Source organism: Centroberyx affinis, unplaced genomic scaffold (genome assembly GCF_046629955.1).
Source record: "Centroberyx affinis isolate AG114_WGS23_722 - 3 ecotype Tasmania unplaced genomic scaffold, CSIRO-AGI_Caff_v1 ptg002184l_1, whole genome shotgun sequence".
Lineage (NCBI taxonomy): Eukaryota > Metazoa > Chordata > Actinopteri > Beryciformes > Berycidae > Centroberyx > Centroberyx affinis.
Genome location: NW_027280492.1, coordinates 27905 through 52327, shown reverse-complemented (window position 1 = coordinate 52327; position 24423 = coordinate 27905). Strand labels below are relative to the sequence as shown.

General features: G+C 43.4%; 1 protein-coding gene across 1 annotated transcript; it reads left to right on the top strand.

Annotated features, from left to right (window-relative positions):
- The first annotated feature begins 381 nt into the window (after window positions 1–381).
- On the top strand, window positions 382–8700 carry csrnp2 (cysteine-serine-rich nuclear protein 2). The gene is made up of 5 exons (XM_071532312.1): window positions 382–804; window positions 2477–2649; window positions 2838–3100; window positions 6997–7293; window positions 7729–8700. The coding sequence occupies exons 2-5, from the start codon at window positions 2490–2492 to the stop codon at window positions 8698–8700; spliced, it is 1692 nt and encodes a 563-aa protein (XP_071388413.1). The 5' UTR covers window positions 382–804; window positions 2477–2489.
- The last annotated feature ends 15723 nt before the right edge of the window (window positions 8701–24423 follow it).

Genomic DNA, 24423 nt, shown 5'->3' with positions numbered 1-24423 from the left:
AGATAATTTTGCACGACTGTGACTGCACATTATGAACAAAGAAGCCATTATCACTGCATTTCCCAGCATGCGTGGCGCAGGGCATGTCTGTGATGTCACAATAAGTATATATGGCTACAGGGAAGAATTCCTTCCTCCATTGTTACATTGTAACAAACCGGGCTAGGGGTAAAGGGGGGAGAAAGGCGTCATTTTGTCAGAAAATTTTGCAACATTCTGACACCAAATAAAAGAGGACCGTGCGCGTTCATGCAAGAAGACAGCAAGCAAAATTCAGCCGATTGAACCCGCCCTTGTGAGAAAAGGATAAACGAACACAGATGTCAGCGGATTTCTCCATTGGAAGCAATTCAAGGCTCAAACCAGGAAGATAAGACGTTCGGCTGTTTACATTCATATTGTGACGATAATGATGGAAATAAATCTCAGCTAACCTATATGACGTCCTTCTTCCCACCGTCTGCCCTTTGGTTTAAATGGATAGGCATGCAACATTTAAATAGCACCCGTAGTACTAATAGACAGCTTCTATGTTTCTTACAGTGTGTAGAACAATGAGCATGGAGCCTAAGTAGCCCAATTTGCTCCGAAATAAGTGTTACAAATTGACAATCACGCAGCTTTCAGACAGATCACTTCGGGTTACCATTGCTCCCCTGTAGTAGTCTGGATACTGGTTTAGGGATATCGGTTTTGCAGGAAAAAAGCATCTCAGCAGGGCGTTAAAGATTCATGTGCAGCTCGCATTGGAAAAGGAAACGACCAGCGAGTTGGTTGGAATAAGGGTCCCCGTTTCTGCCCCAGGTAAGAAGGTTTAGTATTTCATTAACCGGGCGGTTTGCCATTGTGTGTTAGCAAAATGGGATGACCTGGTATTCTGGAGAGAGAGGGCGGTCGAACCGTAGACTGTCAGACTGATACATCCAGCCTCCCCCAACAGTCTAGTTGTCAGTTCCTGCATCCGTTAAAGGTTTACCCAGTCATACAGATGTCACATCAAAGCTAGAAGACCCCATAGGAATACTGCAGGAGATAGAAATGCCATAACGTACGATAAAGTCACTATAAACTCACTATTGACTACGGCAGACACACTGTAAGGCCCTATAGGAATATTACAGGAATGTTACAGTGATTTTTCATCACGGACATTACTGCATGCATCCCTGAATTTGTTTTAGGAGCCGGCTGTCAAAGAAAGTTACATGTTGAGCCTAGTCAAAGAACATAGCCCCGACTGGTCTGTTTGTGTTTTATGAAATACTGAAACCCAATTGGGAAATGGTCTGTCCTGGTGGTATAGCCATGACAATATGTCCTAAAGGCCTGTCCTTCCTTACAGCCTCTTCTGGTATTATATTTAGCCTAGTTTATAACCTCGGTATTGCAAATAGCAACTTAAAAACTGAATGGATAATGGCTCATTTGCAGCAGCTGTCCCATTTGGGAATAAAGATGCATTACTTTCAATACAAGCACCTAACGAGATAACCCAGTTGATGATTTGTTTTATACAGGTGTAGGGTTGTTTTCTCAATAGAACCCCTTTTCAAAAGAAGAACTATAGAAATCCTACAATACATTTAGAGGGATACTATACAAATACTATAGCAAAAGTAAAACTCCCTATAGGAATATGTTATTAATACCATAGAACGCAAAAATATAATAAGGTCAAAGTACTATAAACTCACTGTAGAGTACCATAGCCACACTGTAATATAGTGAGTTTTTGTTAGGATTTTGTCAGAACAATACCCATCTAAACTTTGAGAAAGGTGGGGGTGACAGAATACTTGCAGAATACAATGAGTCATATCTATTTCAGTGCCTCCTTGTTTAACCTCTTCTGATGATGTGATTGATCAGACTTGCCTTGAGCTTTCAAATTCTCTGCTATTGATACCCCCCCCCCCCCCCCCCCTTGCTGTTTTGAGCAGAATTAAGAGCAAAAGACCATGAAGCCACAGAGATGATTTGCTTCAAGGCTGTTCATATAAACCGTGCTTGCCTAGTTGCCATGGTGATGTTCCCAGACTTGATGATTTCAGAGTAGGATTTCATGTGAGATGGGGGGTGGGGGTGGGGGGGCAATGATGGGGCAGGAATACAGATGAAAGTAGACGGGGCCAAAAGCTGATGTCACCTTTTCCGTGGTGTTGAGAACTGACATTACACAGGTACAGTCTGAAACAATCATCCTGCTGTTCTTAGGTGGCTGCAAATCCATATTTGATGTTACTGTTGCATGTTTGTAAACCGATAAATTAGGTTTTTCTCAGCTGACCCTGTTTGATGCAAATTAAGCCGTTAGTGCCACAAGTCATCAGCCACTGTCTTTCATTAATAAAATGGAGTTTCAAGATTGCAATTCATCACATCTTTGGGTTCAGTTTTATACGCACCACGCTGGTGCCAAGTGTGTGTCCTCAGTCTTTCTCTTGCTGGAAGTGTGCTGCTCTGTCTTCCCCCTCAGACACCAAGTTTCCATGGAGGCAGGTTCGTCCCTCAGCCTCAAGCGAAGATATGAGGAGGTGGACAACAGCTCTCCGTTCTCTACACCTAAGGATTCTGACGATGACATTTCCAGCAGTGACAGCGCCGACAGCTGCGATAGCCTCAACCCCCCTTCTAGCACTTCATTTACACGTAAGGATCAAAGGCAAACTGCTGACGCATACACAATCAAACCAATATACTGTAGTGGCTACTCAGAGCAAATTAGCTGCTGAAAGGAATGGTCAGTTACAGAGGCTATAAAAAAAAGATGATTTTATTACTCAGGTATTACATTGCAATCTCTCATCTCTCTCCACTCTCCTTTCTGCACGTATCAGCAACCTCCATCCTCAGACAGCACAAGCTGTCACCGGGGGGGAAGCGGGTGCGTTTTGATGTGGTGACGGTGTATTACTTCCCCCGGCGGCAGGGCTTCACCAGCGTGCCCAGCCAGGGGGGCAGCTCCCTGGGCATGGCCCGCCACCACTCCTCCATCAGACACTACACACTGGGCGAGTTCGCCCGCGAGCAGGAAAGCAGCCACCGGCACACTCTGCGCCAGCACCTGCGCCAAGAGAAGCTCAACGCCCGCAAGATGAAGGTAAGTTCACACATTTTATCCAAGAGCGTGGGATTGATCAGTGGATTAAAAGGATGGGATATGCAATAATAATCATAGATGAATAATAACCTGTGTTCAAAAGTACCTCTCTTTGACTCAGGTATACAACGTTTTCTCACAATTTGGTTAAGGTTGGGTTTTGGGTTTTGTCATGGTTAAATAAGAAAAAATGTTGTTGAAAATGAAAACTCACAGCAGAAACCTTCTTCTCAGAGTTGAAGGTAAATGGATCCACCTGTTCAAGTCAAGTCAAGTCAAAGTTTATTATAGCCTGATATTACAAAATATGTCTCAAAAGGCTGTACATAAAATAAAACAATAATGACCAACATTAGCAAAATATATAAAAATGTAAAAAGTGAGATAAACTATGTATAAAACATTATAAACAAAATATTTAAAATATTTAAAAATATAAAAAGTGAGGTAAAATACAACTATACACAATATGCACATAAAACTCCTGTACATCCATACCTGGATACAGATGAAAACACAAAAATTTGTAACATACAGTACATACGTAACCATGCGCACATAAAACTGAATATAAGCTGGATAACCGTAGTTTAGAGCAGACTAAATGAGGTTGAAGGCTAATGCGAATAGATGTGTTTTGAGTTTACTTTTGAATGAGTCAACCGAGCTAGCCTCTTGAATTTGGATAGGAAGGCGATTCCAGAGAAGAGGGGGCTTGATAAGAGAAAGCCCTGCCACCTACTGATGTTTTATTTATTTTTGGAATAGTCAGGAGACCGGCATTTTGTGATCGTAGAGCCCTAACAGGTATATGAGGAGTGACTAGAGGTGATAAGTAGGATGGTGCAGGTCCATGTAATATTTTATTATGCTTTCGGGTTGTCCGTCCGTCCGTCTGTACTTCCGTCCGTCCGTACTTCCATACTTCTGTCCCATCCTCATGAACACGATATCTCAGGAACGCCTGGAGGGAATTTCTTCAAATTTGGCACAAACGTCCACTTGGACTCAAGGATGAACTGATTAGAATTTGGTGGTCAAAGGTCAAAGGTCAAGGTCATTGTGACCTCACAAAAGACGTTTTTGGCCATAACTCAAGAATTCATGCGCTAATTATGACAACATTTCACACAAATGTCTAATAGGATAAAATGATGAAGTGATGACATTTTATATCCAAAAGTTCAAAGGTCAACTTCACTGTGACATCATAATGTTTTGCTTACCACTGTAGCTGAGAAAACGATCTTGGGTCATTCTACAAAAACGGTGGAAGTGCTGTCACCTACTTTTGCAGACACCAAAATCCTTTAAGTTGACCTAATAATCACATTAATTATATATGTTCAATAAATTTTACTGGACAACTATTTATGTTGTAGCCTAATTGTTTAGAAAAAGAGAGTTGTGTTGGGATTACTGTGTTGACAGCTTTTATTTAGTTTCTTTGGAAAAATTAGACGTGATTTTTAAAAAATATAGGCTATATTGTTAGAAAAAATTGTAACATATTTATTGAGCACAAACAGTCTGTCTTTCTATAGTTCAACCCTCCATCCATTTTTTGTTATTTTTTGCATGGTTCTCAGCTGCTTGATCTCAACTTGTAAATATGTCTCAGTGATCAGCGGCCAAATTGAACACACGTATGTCTTTTAACATGTTCAGGTACATGACTGTACAGTTTTCTAATTTAATTTGCAAATAAAAAAATGACAAAACAGTATTGGCTGGCTAATTAGCTTTGCCAAGATGACAAGATCCAGGCATACAAACAAACCATATGGCTTTAGCATACACTGATCCAGCACAATCTAGATAACAACAACTAACAGCAACTAACATGATACATCTTACATAGTCTACACGTAGGCTATTAACTATTAACTTAATTGAAGAAGGCTTCAGTGTTGTGAGTCCAGTCCAGTTTTTTATTGATTTGGACCCCAAGATACTTGTTCATACTTGTCCCTGTCCTGGATGACAACCAGGACAGGGGGCTCCTGTTCCTCTGGTAGTCCACCACAATCTCATTGGTTTTGCTGATATTGAGCTTCAGGTGATTGTCGTTGCACCATGTGACGAAGCTCTCTATCAGTTCTCTGTACTCCTCTGTAAAAATAGTCTCTAAGTGAAGACAGCATGTTTCTCACTGGAAATTATTCACTGGAATCATACATGTCAATATAGTGATAACTTCCATTTCACCAAAAAATACACTTAATACCTCTTATTAAATTCCTTCAAAGTCTTCACGACATATATTTTATGAGTCTGGACAGACATGGATGTAAACTGCAACTTGACTTGTTGGCAGAGGCATACAAGCGCGAGGCGGTTATTTCTAGTAAGTTAAAAGTAGAATCTTGAAGTCAGATCTAGCATGTACAGGGAGCCAATGTAATGAAATAAGAACAAGGGTAGTATGATCAAATTTTCTAGTCTTGGTTAATATCCTAGCAGCAGTATTTTGTACAAGTTGTAATTTAGGTAAGCCAGAGAAAAGGGTGTTACAATAGTCAAGCCTAGATGACACAAATGCATGAACAAGTGCTTCAGCATCAGCCATGGAAAGAATGGGACAGATCTTGGCAATATTTCATAAATGGAAATATGCAGTCTTTGTAATGTCGTTGATATGTTTACCAAAAGAGAGATTTGGATCAAATAGGACACCGAGATTTCTAACACTACGGCTTTGTGAAATTGTGGAACCAGCTAAGTTCAGAGTGAGATCAATTAATTTGTTTCTAATCTGCTTTGGACCAAGAACTAACATTTCAGTTTTCTCAGCATTTAAAAGGAGGAAATTAGATGACATCCATTGTTTGATTTCTAATAGGCATTCTTCCAGCTTCACCAGTTGATGACAGGCGTCAGGCTTAATGGAGATGTAAAGCTGAGTATCATCTGCATAGGAATGGAAACCTACTTTGTAACGATTCATTAATGTACCAAGGGGCAACATGTAAATAGAGAAAAGAATAGGGCCAAGCACAGATCCCTGTGGCACACCATAACTGACCTTAGTGTGGTCTGATGAACAGTTGTTGTGTAAAACAAAGTGAGATCTGTCAGTTAAATATGATCTAAACCAGGAGAGAGCAGTGTCAGTGAGACCAATATAAATTTCTAGATGATCAAATAGAATGTAGTGATCAATCGTGTCGAATGCTGCAATGAGGTCTAAGAGCACCAGTATTGAAACTGAGCCAGAGGCTGAAGCAAGTAGTAAATCATTTACCACTTTAGTCAGAGCAGTTTCTGTGCTGTAGAATTTTCTGAAGCCGGATTGATGAGGTTCATACAGATTATTGGATGAAAGGTGATCTATGAGTTGCTGAGCCACTGCTTTTTCAAGGAGTTTTGAAAAGAATGGCATATTTGTGATTGGTCTGTAGTTGCTGATCAAATCGGGGGTCAGGTTAGGGTCCAGGAGTGGCCTGATAACCCCTGTTTTAAAAGATGAAGGCAAAAGATGAAGGTGTTCACCACCCAAAGCTGCACACCCTTACTTTCCAACATGCTATTTCAATGTCAAGCTACTGCCTGTTTCAGACAAGTGAGCACTGCCTCCTGTTTCGCTCAATTTGTAGAATATCATACAAAATTAGGGTGCATTACTTTTTGTAACTATAACTATGAATTTGATATGAGATCAGGCTGAAGTATAGGACAAGTGTCTGGGCAAAATCGGGCCCAATCAGCAGCCTCACTTGAAATACTGATTATAACTCTATCTGAAAGTCCTAGTGTGGAATGCCACAAATGAGGCTGTTTTTGAAGTATCAGTCTTTAGAAGGGGGATTCTTATCCAGCACTTGAGCTTTAAAATAATGAATCAGCCTCTTCACTGTCTAACGCTCACGCTGCCATCCTCCACCTCTCCTACACAGCTGACACGGAACGGCACGGTGGAGTGCGCCCAGGCGGACCTGCTGACGCTGGAGGACGTGTCGGACGAGGACCTGGATGTGGAAGGGGTGGAGGTGGACGACTGTTTCTTCCTCCAGCCGCTGCCCACCAAGCGCCGCCGGGCCCTGCTGCGAGCCTCCGGCATCGCCCGCATAGACGCCCGGGAGAAAGCCGAGCTCCGAGCCATCCGCCTCTCACGGGAGGAGTGCGGCTGCGACTGCCGCTTGTACTGTGACCCTCGCCACTGTGGCTGCAGCCAGGCCGGCATTAAGTGCCAGGTAATGATTGTTGGCTTGTGCATGTGCAGAAAGGAGAGATCCATTATGCATCGTATGCCTTGCTAAGTGTTTAAGGATCACACTCTCACACTCCCTTCATTGCTCACAAGAAAATCTATTCCTTCTTTACTTTTTAATTGAAAGCCATATATGCAAGTATTTTTTCTGTATCAGACACTCTCTGCCTGCTTTCTCACTCTATCTTCTCCTATTTGTATACCTTAATTGTCCCCCTTGTACTGCATCATCTACCATTCTTCAGAGTTCTCCTTTTGCAGAACAGGAGACAGTTATGTAATTGAGTCTGGCCCAGTAAATTAATTGCAACCCCAGTTGGATTTGTGCATTAATATGCACTTTATTCTACTTTTTCCTGTAGAAATAAAATAAAACTGAAGCTGAAATCCTTATGTCCACATCTGCTTATTTCCCCAGGTGGATCGGATGTCCTTCCCATGTGGCTGCTCTAGGGATGGCTGTGGCAACTCAGCAGGCCGTATTGAGTTCAACCCTCTACGTGTCCGAACTCACTACCTGCACACCATCATGAAGCTGGACCTGGAGAAGAGGAGGATGCTGGGACAGGGGGCCGGGGAACAGTATGCTGAGTCCGACCTGATATCCTCACCCTCGTCCACTTGCCCTCCTTCTCCAGACCTGTCCTCAGTAGCTGGCCTAGACTCTGAGCTGGAGGAGAGCGAGGTGCAGACAGTCGTGGAGGTTCAGGATCTCCTGGCAGAGCAGGACATTCTGGAGCGAGAGAATGAGACAGCTGTGTTGCACCTGCAGAGCGCAGAGGAGCAGGAGAGGAGGGAGAGGGAGGAGGCCGAAGGGGAGACGGTGCAGCGCGAGCTGGGCACCACAGCTCTCGGGGAGCAGCCTCTCTGCCTCCTGCCCAGTGCCTTGGGAGGGGAGCTGCCTGAGCAGGCAGGGGTGGAGGGGGTGGAGCAGGTCCTCCTGCAGGGACCGTTCCCCACGGGGGCCACGGTGCTTTGCATCACCGACACCCAGGAGGAGAGCCCCCCCGATCTCCTCAAAGACTCAGCCTCTCTGCTCTACTACCAGCTCAGTCCTATAGAGACTGGGGCCTTTGAGTCTCTGCCCAGGGAAGAGGAGGCTGAGCAGGAGGAGTGTACAGCCAGAGAACAAGAGGTGGGAGGAGGCGAGCGTGTGGAGAGAAAACAAGGAGGATTAGAGGAGTCTAAGGATGATAAGCATGGAGACATCACCTGCAGGCAGAGTTTGGGCAAGTCTTCGCCCAATGTGATTCTATGCTCAGAGGAATGTGAGAAGGGAGTGGAGGAGAGGCCCTCGTGTCCCCAGCAGAGCCTCTCCGAGGAGCGGTGCCAAGGGGAGGCCTGCTTGGCCAAGGAGGGAGAAATGGATCGACTGCCTCCCGAGGTTTAGTACTAGCTTCTCCGCAGATGTTTTGCACAATAGCTTCATCTAAGATGAATAAATTACACATTTCACGTTTATTACTGCTATCATCAAGAATGATGTTACATGTTGCAATCTTTAGTAGTGACTGTCATTGAATTATTTGGAGAATAAGCTTGAGTATTACAATGAGGGAGGGGGAATGCTGAAAGCACACACAGATCACTCCCCAGTAGTCGTATGGAAGCAGTTACAAGGAAACATTGTAATTTTAATGGGGGTGACGATCGCGGCCTTAATGGAAAAAACCCACTTGTGTGTAGGAGTCATTTTTTGATGAAAAACTACAGCAAGTAGTGCTTTGTTAATTTCCAGTGCAGCAAATAGAAAATGTAACGTGTGAATGCTAACATAAGCCTTTTGTCTGGTAATGTATAAAGCTATCAACACTGAACACAAATTGTTTTCTGCAGCGTGCGAGAAGCTAGTGCAGTTAGCTACAGACCGGCTCACTTTCCATTACAGCAAAAATGTGCTGTAGTCTTTCAAGCCAAATTAAGGCCACTGATAGTATCCCCCTCTGAGAATAGACCTAATAATCCTGGAAATACTTGTTTTTGTGTACTGTATATGCATTTGCAATGGGCAAGACAGAGCCAAGGTTGCTGCTTTTTTGATCTGTATGCACATTGTGAACCGAGGGCACAGAGTGTTGTGGCTCTCTGCTGCAGTGAGACATGAAGGTAAACCAGCTGAGAGCAGCAGACTAGCACTGGCCTTAGCTGTTACTGTGGCTCACCTTGGACTGCTCACGCAAATGCAGTTTATTTATCAAAAAGACTAGTTTACCTGTAATAGTGACCATTGCAATGCTTATGATATTACACTTCTTTCAGTAATGTGTCTTTTGTGGATTAGATACTGTTGGTTTTGAGCAAGCTGACGTCGTTGCAGTCTTTGTGTTCTTTGAATGAAAGGAAATGTTATTTCTTTCTAGCCGGTGTTGAGACTGTAATGCCATGTAGTCATTCATGTCATGTTTATGCTGAAATGACAGAATAGGTCATCCTAGTCTTGTATCTTCACCTCTTTTAATGGGTTGTACTGTAAGGAAAGAGATTATTCTGAATCAAGTCAAATTTCATATGAAGAAAATAGCATTTAAAGAGTCAAAGAAAATTACAGCCTGTGCTGTTTAAAGTAGTTATACGAAATTATGTGATGTTACTAATTTATGGAACAAACTATGACAACAATCTGAATTTGTATTTTTTATGTTTAATCTGTGTATGTGTGTGTGTGTCTATGAGAGAGAGAATGGTGTGTGTGCATCTCCGTACATGTACATGTTTATGTATTCGAGAATGGGAGACTGGGGGAGTAGGAGATATATTAGTAAGGATAGATATTTTATTCCTGAAAGGTGCTGTTGTTATAGTTTTACAATTTAGCTTTTCTTTTCTACCATCACGATAAATGTGATTTCAAGGAGACGTTTCTTGATGGCTGATATAAGAAGTAAGTGTATGTGAGAGCCTCTTGTAGGAATGCAATAGCTATTGCACTGCAAATCATTAATTGTGGTGATTATGGAATGAAGTGTTTTGTCATTGAATATGTAAATGCAATCCTATAACATTTCTGGTCTTTAAATGTCTTTTTTATGCTATGTCTGATTAATACTGATCTACATAAGTGTGCCGACTCTTCTTACACAAAATCAATCCTTTGTTGTGTTGCCTGTTATTATGGCTGTTGCTTTCTGTAACAGCTTGCCTAACACAGGATGTGCTGCTGTGTATGAGATGTCTGATGTATTTCTTTGCCTTTTTATTGTCTTAATATAAACCTGCTTAAGAGTTGCACCAAAGCAGTGGTTTCAAACCTAATTAAATGATGCATTCATCCACCAGAGTTTCAGAAATCAGTCTCCTATTGTTATTGTGAGGCTGTGGATTTATTGTGGTCCTCTGTGTTTGCTTGACATGCCTTGACATAGTACCATCCTTGAAGTAATGATAATTACAAGCTGCCTATTGTTGAGTCTTTGTCCTTGGCTTTCTACTAATAGACTTAGGTTTGGGACCACTGCACCAAATTAACTCCAATACACTACGTGATTGTGTGTTTCTCTGTGTGTGAAAGGGGTGTGTGATTGTGGAAAAGACTGATAAAGTTAGACTTCATATAAAAGCTGTGAGAACTACTCTCATGCTAACTGTTGCCTAAAGTGGACAAAAAGGTTTTTATACAAAAATAAAATACTCATTTCAAAAAAAGATGAATGTTATTGTTTGCTGTGCTTCTGCCATGAGTTGATAAATCTTTCATTCTGAACATGATCTCAGGACTTAAGGCTACAGGTTATGCTGCTATTGACTGTAATGTCTCACTCCCATGACCTTGCTTTGGCAGGATTCCCAACACACAGGGGTCACTGTAGCTCCAAGTGAGTGGGATGATATTCATATTAAATCAGTTTACAGAAGCATACTATTCAATAACCATTTTTGTGGTTTTACTGTACTAAGGTATATGGGAATACTATATACTGGTAGAGGAAGCTTTTACAGTAGCTTCCATATACATCTATTGTCCCTGTTTCTCACTCCCTGTAGATAATACTGATGATACCTTCCCTCTTACAAACCCCATAGTATTTATGAATGATGAACATTATCAGTTTGAGGGATAATTGGAAGGGGTTAGAATTTGTTTTCAAAGTATACAGACTGAAAATATAATTTCTAATCCAAGAAATTTCTTGAATGTATACATAGAGCTTTTCCTGTTTTTTTTATCCGTTTGATTACTACCAAGCTTAATTGAAAAATGATGTTATGCATGGTATTGTGCCAAGGAGTTGGTAAATCTGGTTTAGACTGTGAGTAGTTACAATAAGGGGAGACAGAAGAGAGCAGAAAAGGAAAAGCCTTTGTTCTCACTGAGACACTGGAGTCATGACATTGACCAATGTGTCTGCAGGGTGAAGCACAGCAGGTGACCACTTGATGGCAGTATAAATTCAGTACATTCATGCTAAACACAACCTGCTCTCTCTGTATCTGTGTCATTCCAGCCTTTCATCTGAAATCTCCTGTTGTTTCTTGTAGAAATGAATCGCCTGTGAAAGCAGCAGATCACTCAGCTGTAGTGGAGGTTAACCAACAAGGTTTTCCAACACAGTGTGGTCAGCATCTACGTCTCATCCAAAGCTCTCCCATATAAATGAGTTCTAGTAACAGTGGAGATATTAACAGAGCTTACTATAGCAGGCTGGACTGACCCCTTGTTTATTTACCTATCTGACGCACGCTGGATAAGGAGCCTCTTTCATCAGACAACTCTGTATTTCACTCTCACTGTCCTCCTAGAGCAGACTAATCAAGCCCTCAGTGATCTGTGTCAATAAATAAACACATTCAATCGTTTGCACTCCCCTCCACAAGCAGATACTACCCTTTTCCTTATCTCTCGTCGGGTGCCTCTCACTTTTCAGTGGGTAAGCCAAAATATTGTTTCTCCTTTCACTTGAATAGCAGGAAGTGGCTAGCTGGGTAAAGTGACACAATGTCTCCCCTCTATTCCCTGCGCGCCTCGGCCAGAAGTGGCTTCCTATGAGCGATCATTTGCCAATGTAACCCACACAGCTCTGAGGTCTGTGTTTGGGGATCAGGATGCAGACACACTGTTTTGACATTTGTTTCCCTTCAGCTAGTGCTGCAAAGCAAACACTGGTAGCGATGTACAAATAAGAAAGTCACATCAGAGTTTGTGTGACTTTTTCAAACATAGCTATTGTCTTGCTGCTATTGTGTGTGACCATATTGTTAATACAGACACGTCTCATCACTAATTAGTCCAAACTAGAAATTGTCTGATTAAAATTCCCAACCTCTTCTGTGCCAATGTGTGTTTTTGTGTGCCATTATTCAGTTAGCCAGAGTTAGTCAGAGCATATGCATTAGGCAAGACCACACACACACACACACACACACACACACACACACACACACACACACACACATACACAAATATGCAGATAGGAATTACCTCTGGAACCTCTAGAACAATTGTGGCAGCGGTCCACATCTGTGAACCATGCAATGTGTGTTTAGCCTTTCCGGCCGGTGTCTATCTATTGTTTAACCTCACCAATGGCCGGAAGAACTCAGCCAGGCTGATAGCGTCAGCGCTGATGATGGAGCCCATCATGACTCGCGGGCCTGTGGAAAGACTTTAAGAGGAGATTAAAAACCCATCATCATCATCAGAGGAATGTCTGGAGGCTCGACTCCCACAGCCATCACACAGCCTGACTGTGATAACCAGCGCTCTACTTATTCACAGATATACTGTATAAAATCACCCACTTTAGTCTGGGCTCTACTACTTTGCTGTTGTCAATGGACAGAGCTTTGGAGAGAGCGACTGGGCATCAGGAGCGACTTAAGTGAAGTCCAAATGGAAAGTTGCCACACCACTCCACTCCAGTCTACCAGTCTGGAAGCACTGCTGCAGCGCCTGGAAAGAATGCTCCCTCTCTCTCTCTCTCTCTCTCTCTCTCTCTCTCTCTCTCTCCCTCTCTCTCTCTCTCTCTCTCTCTCTCTCTCTCTCTCTCCTCTCTCTCTCTCTCTCTCTCTCTCTCTCTCTCTCCCCCTCTGTGCTATGCCATCATTAAGGCTTCACCAAGCCCAATCCCCTTTAAATGGCACTATTCATAAAACTGGCCCATGGTATTTTTCACTAGTCTGCTCCGGTCTTCACATGCTGGCTGAACCGAGGAGGGACATGCAGACCCTCCGGCATAAAGTTCACTCTGTGCTCTCAGCACAGAGAGGATCCAAATGTCCTCCCAAGACACCAGGAGGAAGACACAATGTATGCATTAAAGATGAATGTGAAACACATGAGTTATGAGGTCCGCTGAGGTGTATCTTGTTAGTCTGCAACAAACTGTGGTTGTTCGAACGTCTGCGTCTGTCTCCTTGGGCCCACTGATGAAAACATAATTCCATCAATATCTTCCCCTCAATTTGTCTAAACATCTGATCCAATGACTTTAGTGCTGTTTAGCTTCCTATGCCAAACCACTAAATCAATGTACTGTTATATGCTCTGTTCTCTAATATACATTGTATTCACATCTGATATTTATATATTCAGGGGTCTCTGATAATGTAGGGAAACTTCAGGTGCAACAGATGAGAAATACATTTCTATGGCATTAGTTTTGTTTAGCAGTACTGTATGATGAACCTATTCACATTTATGCACACCACGTTTCTATCCCCAGCTCAATTCTGAATGAAGTACAAGACAGTCATTAGTGTCACTATCAAAATGTAGCTCGTGCATTTTGGTGTGCGTACGTGCAACTGAGATGAACGCTGAGCTGTCTGTGATTCAGTTGACATTGTGACGTTGCTAGGACTGAACGTGATCCAGGGTTGAAATAGGTCTGAACGTGGGCACAGTGGAGCCAGAACCAGAGGATTTCAATTATGTCATCAACCCCAGGGTATGAGATGGCACTGCCAGAACAAGCAAAAAGGGAAACGAAAGCAAAGCATGACAGCATCGCCAAGCTACTCCCAGCAGAACCAGAAAAACAGCTGTGTGTCCCCAGCTGTGTGAAATATGGTGCGTCTTGCCTTGCCTGCTGGTCTCCAAGGACATCTCCGTCATCTTTACATCCAAGTTCCCTAACAACAACTTGTAAGACGCCGAAACAGTATGAAAATTGCAGGAAAAGGGGCATGTTTCCCTGTGATGTTTTTTAATCTTACATGTTGTTACTTTTTTTTTTTTTTACTGTTCTTGTTTCCTTTCAGTCCTGTAATGGAAACCATCCCATTAGCTAAGCAGTTGGCTGTGCGCCCAGCCCTGCTTGAGGTGGAAGTTTGAATGTCTATATGCTTACAATAGTCTCTTTACAACAACCAGGGGATAACCTCATCTGAATGTTTTCTATCTTACACAAGGAGAGAAAAGAGGTGACTTCATGTGAGAAGTATCTGGGGAAAGTGGAAGCTGCGATGTTCTGTATACCGTGTCTGGCCCTTATGGCTTTGATGAGGCTTTTGATTAATGTCAACAAAAGATATCTCTTTACACTGGCTGCTTTTGATTTGGTGAAAGCTGTGTGTAATTTTAGCGTTAAACTGTCTTTACTTGTTTCGGAAATTCTTCATGATCCCTTCTCTTTTTTTAGTCTGAAATGGCTCCTGGAGAGTCACAGCGGATGACGTTAATGGGACCAAAGGTGGCAAGCTTCAGGACTGATGCTGATGGATAGATGGTGATATCATCCCTCTAGTGCAGTAACATTATGTCATTACAATAATGCTATTGTAATATTGTGTTACTACGTGCACATAGAAAACGTAATTAAAGCAACAATCCTGCCCTTGGCTTCAATGTCAACCTGTCATATTCTAAGTTGTCAACCCAGTACCGACTCAGTAAATCATATTCCCTGCAGTGCATAGTGTCATCAACTATGGAAACACTTTCCTCTGTATTTTTCTCTTCCTTTTGGGATGTACCAGTGGAGACAGAGTGTGAAATATGAAGGGAGTTACCTAGATTTCCATTAATCGTTTTATTCCCTCTTCTCTACTTTGGCCAACCTCCAATGTGGGATGAGATAACTCTGGGAAGAACAGCACATTCTAAGGAAGCCAGAAAAGATATGTACATGTCTCTTTATGTGATAGAGAGTATTTCCTACAATAGCTGACTCATCTGGAAATCCTCAATGCGAGTGTATATGTGTGTGAATGTTCAGGATGTGGCAAGGAAGCTTGCATGGGAAAAAAACTTTGGAGGTGACAGTCACATCGGCAAAATACATCTTGTCACAGGATAATGAGCCAGATGTGTCGGCACTTCCTACAGTTATTTCTGTCCATTCCTTTCTCTCAGCCTTTGACGGCGTACTTGTCAGTACACTTGCTGCGGAAACAAAATTCAGGTGGTTTTGCACAAAAGGACTTGCCTGCAGAGAAGACAGTGTGCCACATTGGCTTCGGCCTCTGCAGCGTGCACAGGCTTGCTGGCCGAACTGGTGGAGTTCAGCACAGCAGCCTCCAGCGTGTGATCGTCTTCATTTGGTCTAAAATATCACATGATTGGTTGTGTTGCTTTTTGGGAAAGTGTCTCCATTTCCTTTTCTGGTTGATTGCTTCTGTCTTTGTGCTAGCATCTCATGGTAGCCACTATTCTCAGCCTTTGGTTGCCTCTTTAATCTTCATGCGCCCACCAGTAAACAAACAATACGAAACCGCAGTGAGTATAAATACATTTGTATGCGTTTGACTGTGGTTTGGACACAATGCATACCCCATTTAGACTGATTGTTAGATGCTAGCAACGGGAGCTCGCTGTTTCAACTGACAGCTGACTCGGGAGCCAATATTGTCTGTGGGTCCAAGTTCTACAGGTATGTAAGAGACAAATTATATATATGTCCAAAATCGCCGAACCTATCCTTTAAATTATACCTGCCATCTTTTGACTTTATGAAGCATTCCCCAACAGACGCTGTTCCAACAAAGAGTTCTTGCTGAACTTCTCTTCTGCCTCGAGCTCACATGGTCAAGCAAGACTTGAGAGCTTGCGTGTGTGAGTGTGGGGGTAGAGGTTTGTGTTGCAGACCTGGTGGGAATGAGAGGAATTTGTGTTTTTGCAAATCTGGGAAAGGAAGTAGAATCACTTCCTGTCCATGTACCCTGCTCCCCAATGGACAATTAAGTGAATCATGTAAAAGTCCCCGCTTGTGGCAAATGTCAAACCCCCATCATGGCAGGCAAGTTACTCCTCATCCTAATTAATACCATATTCCTACAGTCCTACAGTTTTTGTTTCTTTCTTACTAGCATAGCAGAGACAATGATAGCGGTTCCCAGCAGGGGCCAGGCTGTACTGACATTTATACCAGTTCAGCTTTCAGTAGCGGTCTCATGTGTTGATTGTTGTACCAAAATGACCTCATTTCCTGTTACAAAGGGGTTCATGGGACTACCTGTAAAAACAATGCTTTGCCCTGTCGCCTCTGCGGGTAAGAGTTTCCACATACAGTGTTAGCTGGGCTAGGCTTTTTCCCCCCTCGTCTCTCCTCTTGGTGTCATGGAAACATGTATGCAGAAGCAGGCCTTTTGGCACGGGACAGGGGGGCATTTTCCATGTGTGGAATAATCTGAAAAGGTGGAGTTTGCATAGGAAAATGCATCGCTTAAGGTTGCAGGTGTAGTGACAGTTGGACGCTGATAAGAAATTGGTCGCTTTTTAGAAACATGTTATCTAATGTTTTGACTAACTGCCTCTATTGTGAAAACAAAAATAAAGAGATAAAATAAACTGAATTTCTTGTATCATTGTCATGGAGTTAATGGTTTGGGTTCATTGAGGTGGTCACAGTTTAACACCCCTGTTTCATAGTGGCTTGTTTGTGGTGGTGGCAGCCGGGTTCCTGTTTTGGAGAGATCAGGATTTTTGAGGGGATAGTTCCATCTACTTTGGGTTTTGGAGGAGAGGTTAGAGGGTTGATAGATAGATTCAGGTAATCTTCAACTGTAGTTCTAAGATCACATTATAGCTCCTAAAGTGCATGAAATAAAAACTCCATAAATGTGAAGGAGGTCTGTACTGTTAAAACGTCTTTGTCTGGTGTCTTCGTGGTGCCCATGCGTGCCAGGACTGTGGGCCTGGTATCAGATTACTGCTGGGAAAACAGGCATAGCATGAGTCCAACAGGTGATGGGCTTGATGGAGGGGGTTGTCACAACACTCCAGCCCTTCATCACCAGGGAACTACTGCTGAAAATTAATTACACGTTAGGGATGACCTCAGAAGATTATTTATAGCCTCTCTCTAGGATTTAAGGGGAAAGGGGATCCCCTTAGAGAGAACGCAAGTATCCAAGGCTTTGCTTTGAGAATAAACTGCTCGCCTGGACACTGAACAGCGTCCCCTCCGCTCTCTGTTGTGGACTAAGGGAAGTAATGTGAGGTCATTTCAACGGTCATTCACAGTTTGGGTTTTTAGGACTCTGCTCTGCATCTATGAGTTGGTGTCAAGTTAAGTGTTAGCAATCAATAATTGATAAGATGACAAGGTCAGTTCAACTATATGAACATGAGGTTAATCTCTATAATGCCCTGGAATGCAGAATTGGTTTACTCCTTCCTTCCTTCCTTCCTTCCATCCTTCTTTCTTACTTTCCTTCCTTCCTTTTATCCTTCTGTATCCATGTTTTGAGAAACTGACTTTTCAGATAAGTCACTCAAATTCAAACTGGGTACAAAACAATTTATTTTCCTCCAAAAGGCGACAGAAGAGCAGAAACCTATTTCTCTGCCCTTCATGGTATTTTGCAGTGGCTGTCTTTACATTCTGCTCAAAAACAAGATGTTCCTGGTCTCTGTGTCTGCAGGATCTAGAAGATATCAGTACTGGCATGTCGGGTCACCTAAGCGGTGTGAACTGGTAGAGAGGGGAGATTATCAACCAGTGTGGGGGGAGAGTTAGAAGGTCACAACACTGCTGAATGTCTTTCTCGATCTCCTTCTTCTTCCTTTTAATGACCAGACACTCCCAGCTGCTTCAGGAGAACATGTTATGGTTTGGCACTTCCGTGAGATGCGACGGCTTTCCCAGGGGGCCTCAGGGGGGAATCACATAGAAAGGCGGCTACCAGGGGTCTTCATTTGTTGAGAAACATCAGAGGCCTCTGCTCAGATTTACATGACTCCCATGTCAGACAGCATCCTGGGAGCTGATAAAATATTTCAATAGTAACCCAAAACGCCCTCCTTGGGATCAAGCTCCAGGGGAGGGAGAGATGAGGAATTCCAACAGCCATAAATTCTTGGAGAAGTAATGTGAACTGGAGGGCTTCTAGATGGTTAATGATTAGGATATAGCCTGATCCGCCTCGTTTCACCCTCTACCTGGTTCAGCTATCTTTCCCACAAGCCACCACTTCTGTTAGGAAGTCACTACCTGTTTCCTTGAGATTGGCGCGGCCTGATCGTTGAAAACTCATTGTTTGGTGCGGACAGCAGTTTTAAAATGGATCCAGTTGGCGTCCTCTTCCTGGCCCAACAAAGCATCTTTGCCTGCATCCATTTAGTGTCGGAGGACTTGTGGAATTTGGATGTTTAGGAGGTGGGCACAGACTTCTCGGGGATGTTTTGGCTAGGCGAGCGGATGCACTCTCATTTCATTCCCGCCCTCTCCTCTCAGCAGACGCCATGGCAGGCGTCCCAGTGAGCTAATGGGTAATCCCTGTATTCCCCATACTTCATATCTTTAACCGAAACATGTTTTTCCCCCACTGTTCCCCTAGTAATATGCCCCTTTCTGATTCCCTCTTTGAAGGCAATATGGGTAAATCATATGTTCACACGCACATACACACAAAACACACACGTGTCCAGTCAGCTGCACCCTGTGTAGGGTGTCACCAGATTAGAGGGTTCTGCAGTTTCTCCCTAACATCAGACTCTGACCCTGGAGGCCCTTCTTTGCATGCTGGCCCCTTCATTAGGCTCCTACAGAGTGTGTCCGCTCACCCGGGGAGGGGAGGTCATCGCCCAGCCATTTTCTAATCACAGCCTCCTCTCTCTCTCTCTCTCTCTCTCTCTCTCTCTCTCTCTCTCTCGAGCAGACTCTCTCAGCAGCAGCAGGCAGGTGAATCAACGCACTCTTTGTTGAGTCACCTGAAGGTCTTTTCTCCCCCCTGGATCTTTCTTTTTCGCTGATTAGGGGGTTTGGGAGTGGAAAAATGCAGTGAGTCAGAGAGTTGCCTTTGTTGGGTTTGGACTAACAGCTGCTCCTCATTCATTACCTCCATGTTTTCTTTCTTTCTTTCTTTCTTTGTCATCATGGAGACTAACTCTTGAGCGGAGAGTTTTGATATTAATTACGGTAATCTTTACTTGTGGGCTCGCGTTTAGAGTCAGATACTGGTGTTTTGCTTTAGGCACCAATCCTCCGGACTATCTCTGCCTGTCTAATCCTTGACTGACATCTCACCATTAATGGAACAAAAGTTAGAGAAGTTGGGAAAATAGTGAAGGGGATTATAAAGAGGTGAGGAGGAGTAATGGAAGAAGAGCTGAGTGGAGCTGAAGAGGGAGGGGAAGCGGAAGGAGGAGGAGTAATGGGAGGAGGATTGAGACAGAGGTTAGCAGAAGGAGAGGTGATATATGATTATGGAAGCTAGGAGCCTTTGCCTTTAACCCAATGGCTTTAAATCACTGTTGGTGCAGGGTGTGTCCCTATTAGAGAATAAGGGAGGGGTCCCATGCTGTGTTAATGAGGGTTCCCGGTGCCTTACCCCAGCATGGGTGCTCTCGGATGGGGAGGAGGCTGCGGGAACCTTGAATGGCAGAGTGTGAAAGTAGAGACCATTTCTTTACCAGAAACGCTGACAAAAATGTTCCATTGTTCTTATATGAGGAAAATTTGAGTGAGGTCATAAGTTGCGTAGGTATGTGTGTCTTTAATCTGGTTGGTTGATTCAAATTCATAGGCATTATAATCTTTATTTTTTTTAATTAAGCATTGTGTTTTTCATTTGGAGAGTGCTCTGCCTCATGTCTTCAACTATACACTGCACTTATGCTATTTCTAAAAGTGGAACTGCAACTAGTGTTGTCATATATTGGTCTGTATTTTTAACATCGCACTCTCCAGCTAAGCTCTCCTTTTTTTTCATCTCAGTTTACAAAGCATTTAGTATAATCCATTACTCTCTGAGATCTGCCTGTCTAAGGCTCTTTTATCCCTCTTTAAAGTCCTCAAAAGGAAAATAAAGTCAGAGACTAAGAATGACTACAGCGCTCACACCAGATGCCAAAAGGTCAAGAAAAGTGTTTTTAGATAACTATAGAAAGATTATCCCTCTGCAGTTGTTCGTGTACATTATGCTGAGGGCCGGCAGCATGTGATGGTAGTTGGCAGAAGAAAAAGGAACCAAAACTTCTTAAAGTCACCCAAAAATGAGTGAACAGGAACAATATAAGATATGAGAGAGATATAACCTCAACCTGACTTCTCATTGCCTCATTGTGTGAAACACTGCATGGAACACACACTGATTTTCCGCTACCTTTTTTGTTTTCAAAACAGTCAGACATTCTTCCGTTTTTTGTCTTTTTGACAGAGTACTGAATTGTATTCTGCTGAACATTGCTATATTTTGCAATGATGTTGCATCATAAAACACATTGAAAGGTATTATTGCACAATGTTACGCACAATGTGTTCATTGCAAAATTTCCCCTTCAGTCCTTTCAGTTTTAACTTGAGTTAAATGTTTCATTCTGTAACCATTTTGCCAACAGTGTACGTGCGTTACTGATAAGAAGCTCGCTGTTTTCTCACAGTCAGGTTGTGGATGCACTGCGGCTCTCCCACATATCTGCAGCTGGTCATCTGAGGGGAGGGTGTGGATATTTTAATCCTCAGACTACTAATTCAGCAACTGTGAAGTGGACATTAAATGTTTTCTCATATAACCACGTGAGCAAGCACATGGGTAATTTTATATTGGTATTTTGTTATCCATTCTTGATTGTAACACTGATGTTGGAAACTTTCTGAAGACATTTACACCCACACACACACGCAGTCAGCACAGCAGACGGTGGGTGTTGTATCACTGTGTGTGCAACTCACCAGAACCTCCCTGAATAATAGACATCTGTTTCCCTGCTCAGCCACAGACCTTTTACCCTCAGACAGTGGAAGTGAGTAGGAGAGGAGTCACAGACAGAGGACAGAATCAAGGCCCTGCACCTCTGGACTAGAACTATTCCTCATTCTCAAAGATCTCTCAATGCCCAAACCCAATTAACAATGCATTCAATTTAGTTATTAATAGATGAACTGAGCGTATTCCCTGCCATGTGGTGAACAAGCAGAGAAAGCACAGCATACCCTCAGATGAATGTGGTATGCTAATGAATGAAGACACTCCAGATCCCAGGAGTGGGGAACAATTGGTTGTTGTTCTCTCATGAAGTCTGTGTTAGAAATACATCTGTAGCTGCCTGATCGTCCTTCTTGTCATGCCGGAGTTTCTCTGTGATGTGGGATGAGAAGGAGGTTGATATCAGTTCAATCATTCAACTTGTCAGTGCCTTTTCTTTTTGCTGCTCAAGGAAAAGGCTCCACGTGTTTGTCCCGGCATCACCTCGTATCTGCGCGTTATCAAAGAGGATCTTTGGAGAAACGGGCACACCTGGCAGACGGAACCAGATCGCGCACGTGGAATTCAGCCTCCTCACCTGCTGTCGGGGTGCAGAGCCTCCACAACACCTGGATACAGTCTGGACACTTTGATTTTGTTCTGTCTCTCCAGCAATATCCAGCTTTGTGTCTGACTGACTGTCTGTCTGAGGGTCTCTGAGGCATCTGTCCTTATCTGCCCCTATCTGCCCCTTGTTATTCTATCCTTCTGTGTCTGACGACTCAGCATATGTTAATGAGTGAGAGAGAAAAAATCACATCTTCAGGAGCCTCTGTGGCGTTTCCACAGAGTTCCAATGATCAAAAACAAAAAACTAAGAACTCAAAGAATTCTGTAACTGGCAGCCTAACACTTTCTAAATCCTTCTCAATGTGTTTTGAATCAAAATATCTCCATTTCACATCTGAAGGCCCCTCGCAGCAAATAGCACAACCTGTGAGAAGTTTCACTTAAGCGTTGATTTTACCTCATTCCTGTTTTTTTGCTACCCTTGTGGTATAATAATTGGCTGTAGGAGGTTGTGGTTCAAGATTTAAGGACAGCCCACGTGACTGCCATGGAAACAGCACATCAGGAGCATAGGAAAGCCTTACTCAGAGGTCTCCACAGTGGTGTCATCGACTTACAGGCCTCTCAGCTGAGAGAATGGGCAATCCACAGCCAGTAAATGACCCCACCCACCCGGCCTCCGCTGTCCTCATCCAAAACCTCTCCTCTCCACCTCTTACTAACATCATCAGCACAGGCTGCACCACAACTGAGAGACATGGAAGCAATTACAGCATAGAGCAGCAGGCACGGGAACGTTTAAGCAGGCTGAACTTAAATCTGAGCAACCCGAGAAAATCAAAGCTCTGGCTCTGTGTCAGTCTGCCAGGGCATTGATCATTGATTCAGGAGTTTTAAGACAGTCAGAAAAGGGGGTGTTGCGGAGATATGAAGAAGGCAATCTCTTCTTTCTTATAAATTATCATGGGATATACCAGTAAATTAGGGGACATTAGTGGTGCTGGTGGAATGCAGTATGCATGCTTGCTTAAATCATTTTTTGTATTTGGATCAACACCAGCCGCTTTGATTCTCACAAGGCCCGTGTAATTATTTCCGATTCCAGATGATAATTTTTCTCACCACTCCTCACAGGCTCATCCAACTTTCTGTCTGATCCTCCCATCCTACCGGTACTATTTCCGTTCATCTGGCCTTGTGCTCGGGCTGAGGTCACCAGCGTTCACATCGGATGGGTTATTTACAAGACAACCAGGAGGTTCTTCCCAGACTTGCTCAACTCCTCGGCGGCCGTGGTTCGGCCAGATCCTGACGAGCTGCACTGGGTTCGGACGCGCCCATGACGGCAGCTCCTCGGGGAACCCACCCCTCCTTGTTACCCATGGAAACCAAAGTGTTAATACACACAAGCTGACTGGGGGACTCAAATGTTCCGGGTTGCTCCAGTCCCCTGGTGCGGGGGTGAGATAGTCAGGGGGGGTGTATATATATATATATATATATATATATGTGTGTGTGTGTGAGTCAAAGAGAGAGAGAGAGAGAGAGAGAGAGAGAGAGACAGACAGAGGGATGGAGGGGGGGGGGCTACGTTGTAAAAGGGAAATCTCTGCCTTAACAGCTCCCGTACCTAGGCAGAACGCACGCAGAGGCCCGTGCCAAATCGCTAATAGAAACCAGACGCACGGCGCATGAGGAGTGAGGTTTTCACTGCACAGCTCCAGAGGGAACCATTGGAGGAGTGAGGAGGGGGGAGAGAAGGAGAAGGAGGAGGAGGTGTTGGGGAGTGTAAGTCAAGTAGGAGAGGAAAGAAAGAAAGAAAGAAAGAAAGAAAGAAGGCCTCAGTTGTCTGTCAGGTGTCACAGAACCAGTGGGCAATCAACTTTTAACTGCTATTTGTTACTTTGCCCTACAAAAGCCAGGCCGACTGAGATTGGATTGTTACTCCCTGCTTGTATCTGAGATTCCTCTGACCCCTGGCAAGATGAGCCTTACTGACTGATAGGAGGGCAGCCAGCATAGCACTTCAGTGAGATAATTCTTTGAAATTGAGCCCACTGTATCTGTAGCTAAGCTGCTGTGAGCATACTCCACTGCTTCAAATCTTATTGATTTGGTTTGATGGATAAAGCACACAAACACACACACACACACACACACACACACACACAAATACATGACAGCGCAGCAATACAACCTGAAACTCACACATGTATTCCATTGAGCTCACTGACAGTGAAATTTAGCCAATAGCAAGGTAGCAGAGAAACATGGACAGAGAAAATGGGAAGAGTTGAGCATTGGTGGTATAATGGTTTATTAACCAAAATATGTCTAATATGAAATGGGAAGAGGGAGGGAAGAATTGGAGTATGTGTGTTATTTGGGATCTTGGGACATTAGATCAGATGATTCATAATCATGATTTTGTGACTCAAATGTTTCCATGAGACCTCCAGGCCCTTCACCCTCCCTGCTG

Excerpts from the sequence above, each read along its gene's own strand:
- csrnp2 (XM_071532312.1), top strand. The coding sequence starts at position 2,490 with ATGGAGGCAGGTTCGTCCCTCAGCCTCAAGCGAAGATATGAGGAGGTG. Across the intron at positions 3,101-6,996 it reads TCAACGCCCGCAAGATGAAG|CTGACACGGAACGGCACGGT; the intron begins GTAAGTTCACAC and ends TCTCCTACACAG. Across the intron at positions 7,294-7,728 it reads AGGCCGGCATTAAGTGCCAG|GTGGATCGGATGTCCTTCCC; the intron begins GTAATGATTGTT and ends TTATTTCCCCAG.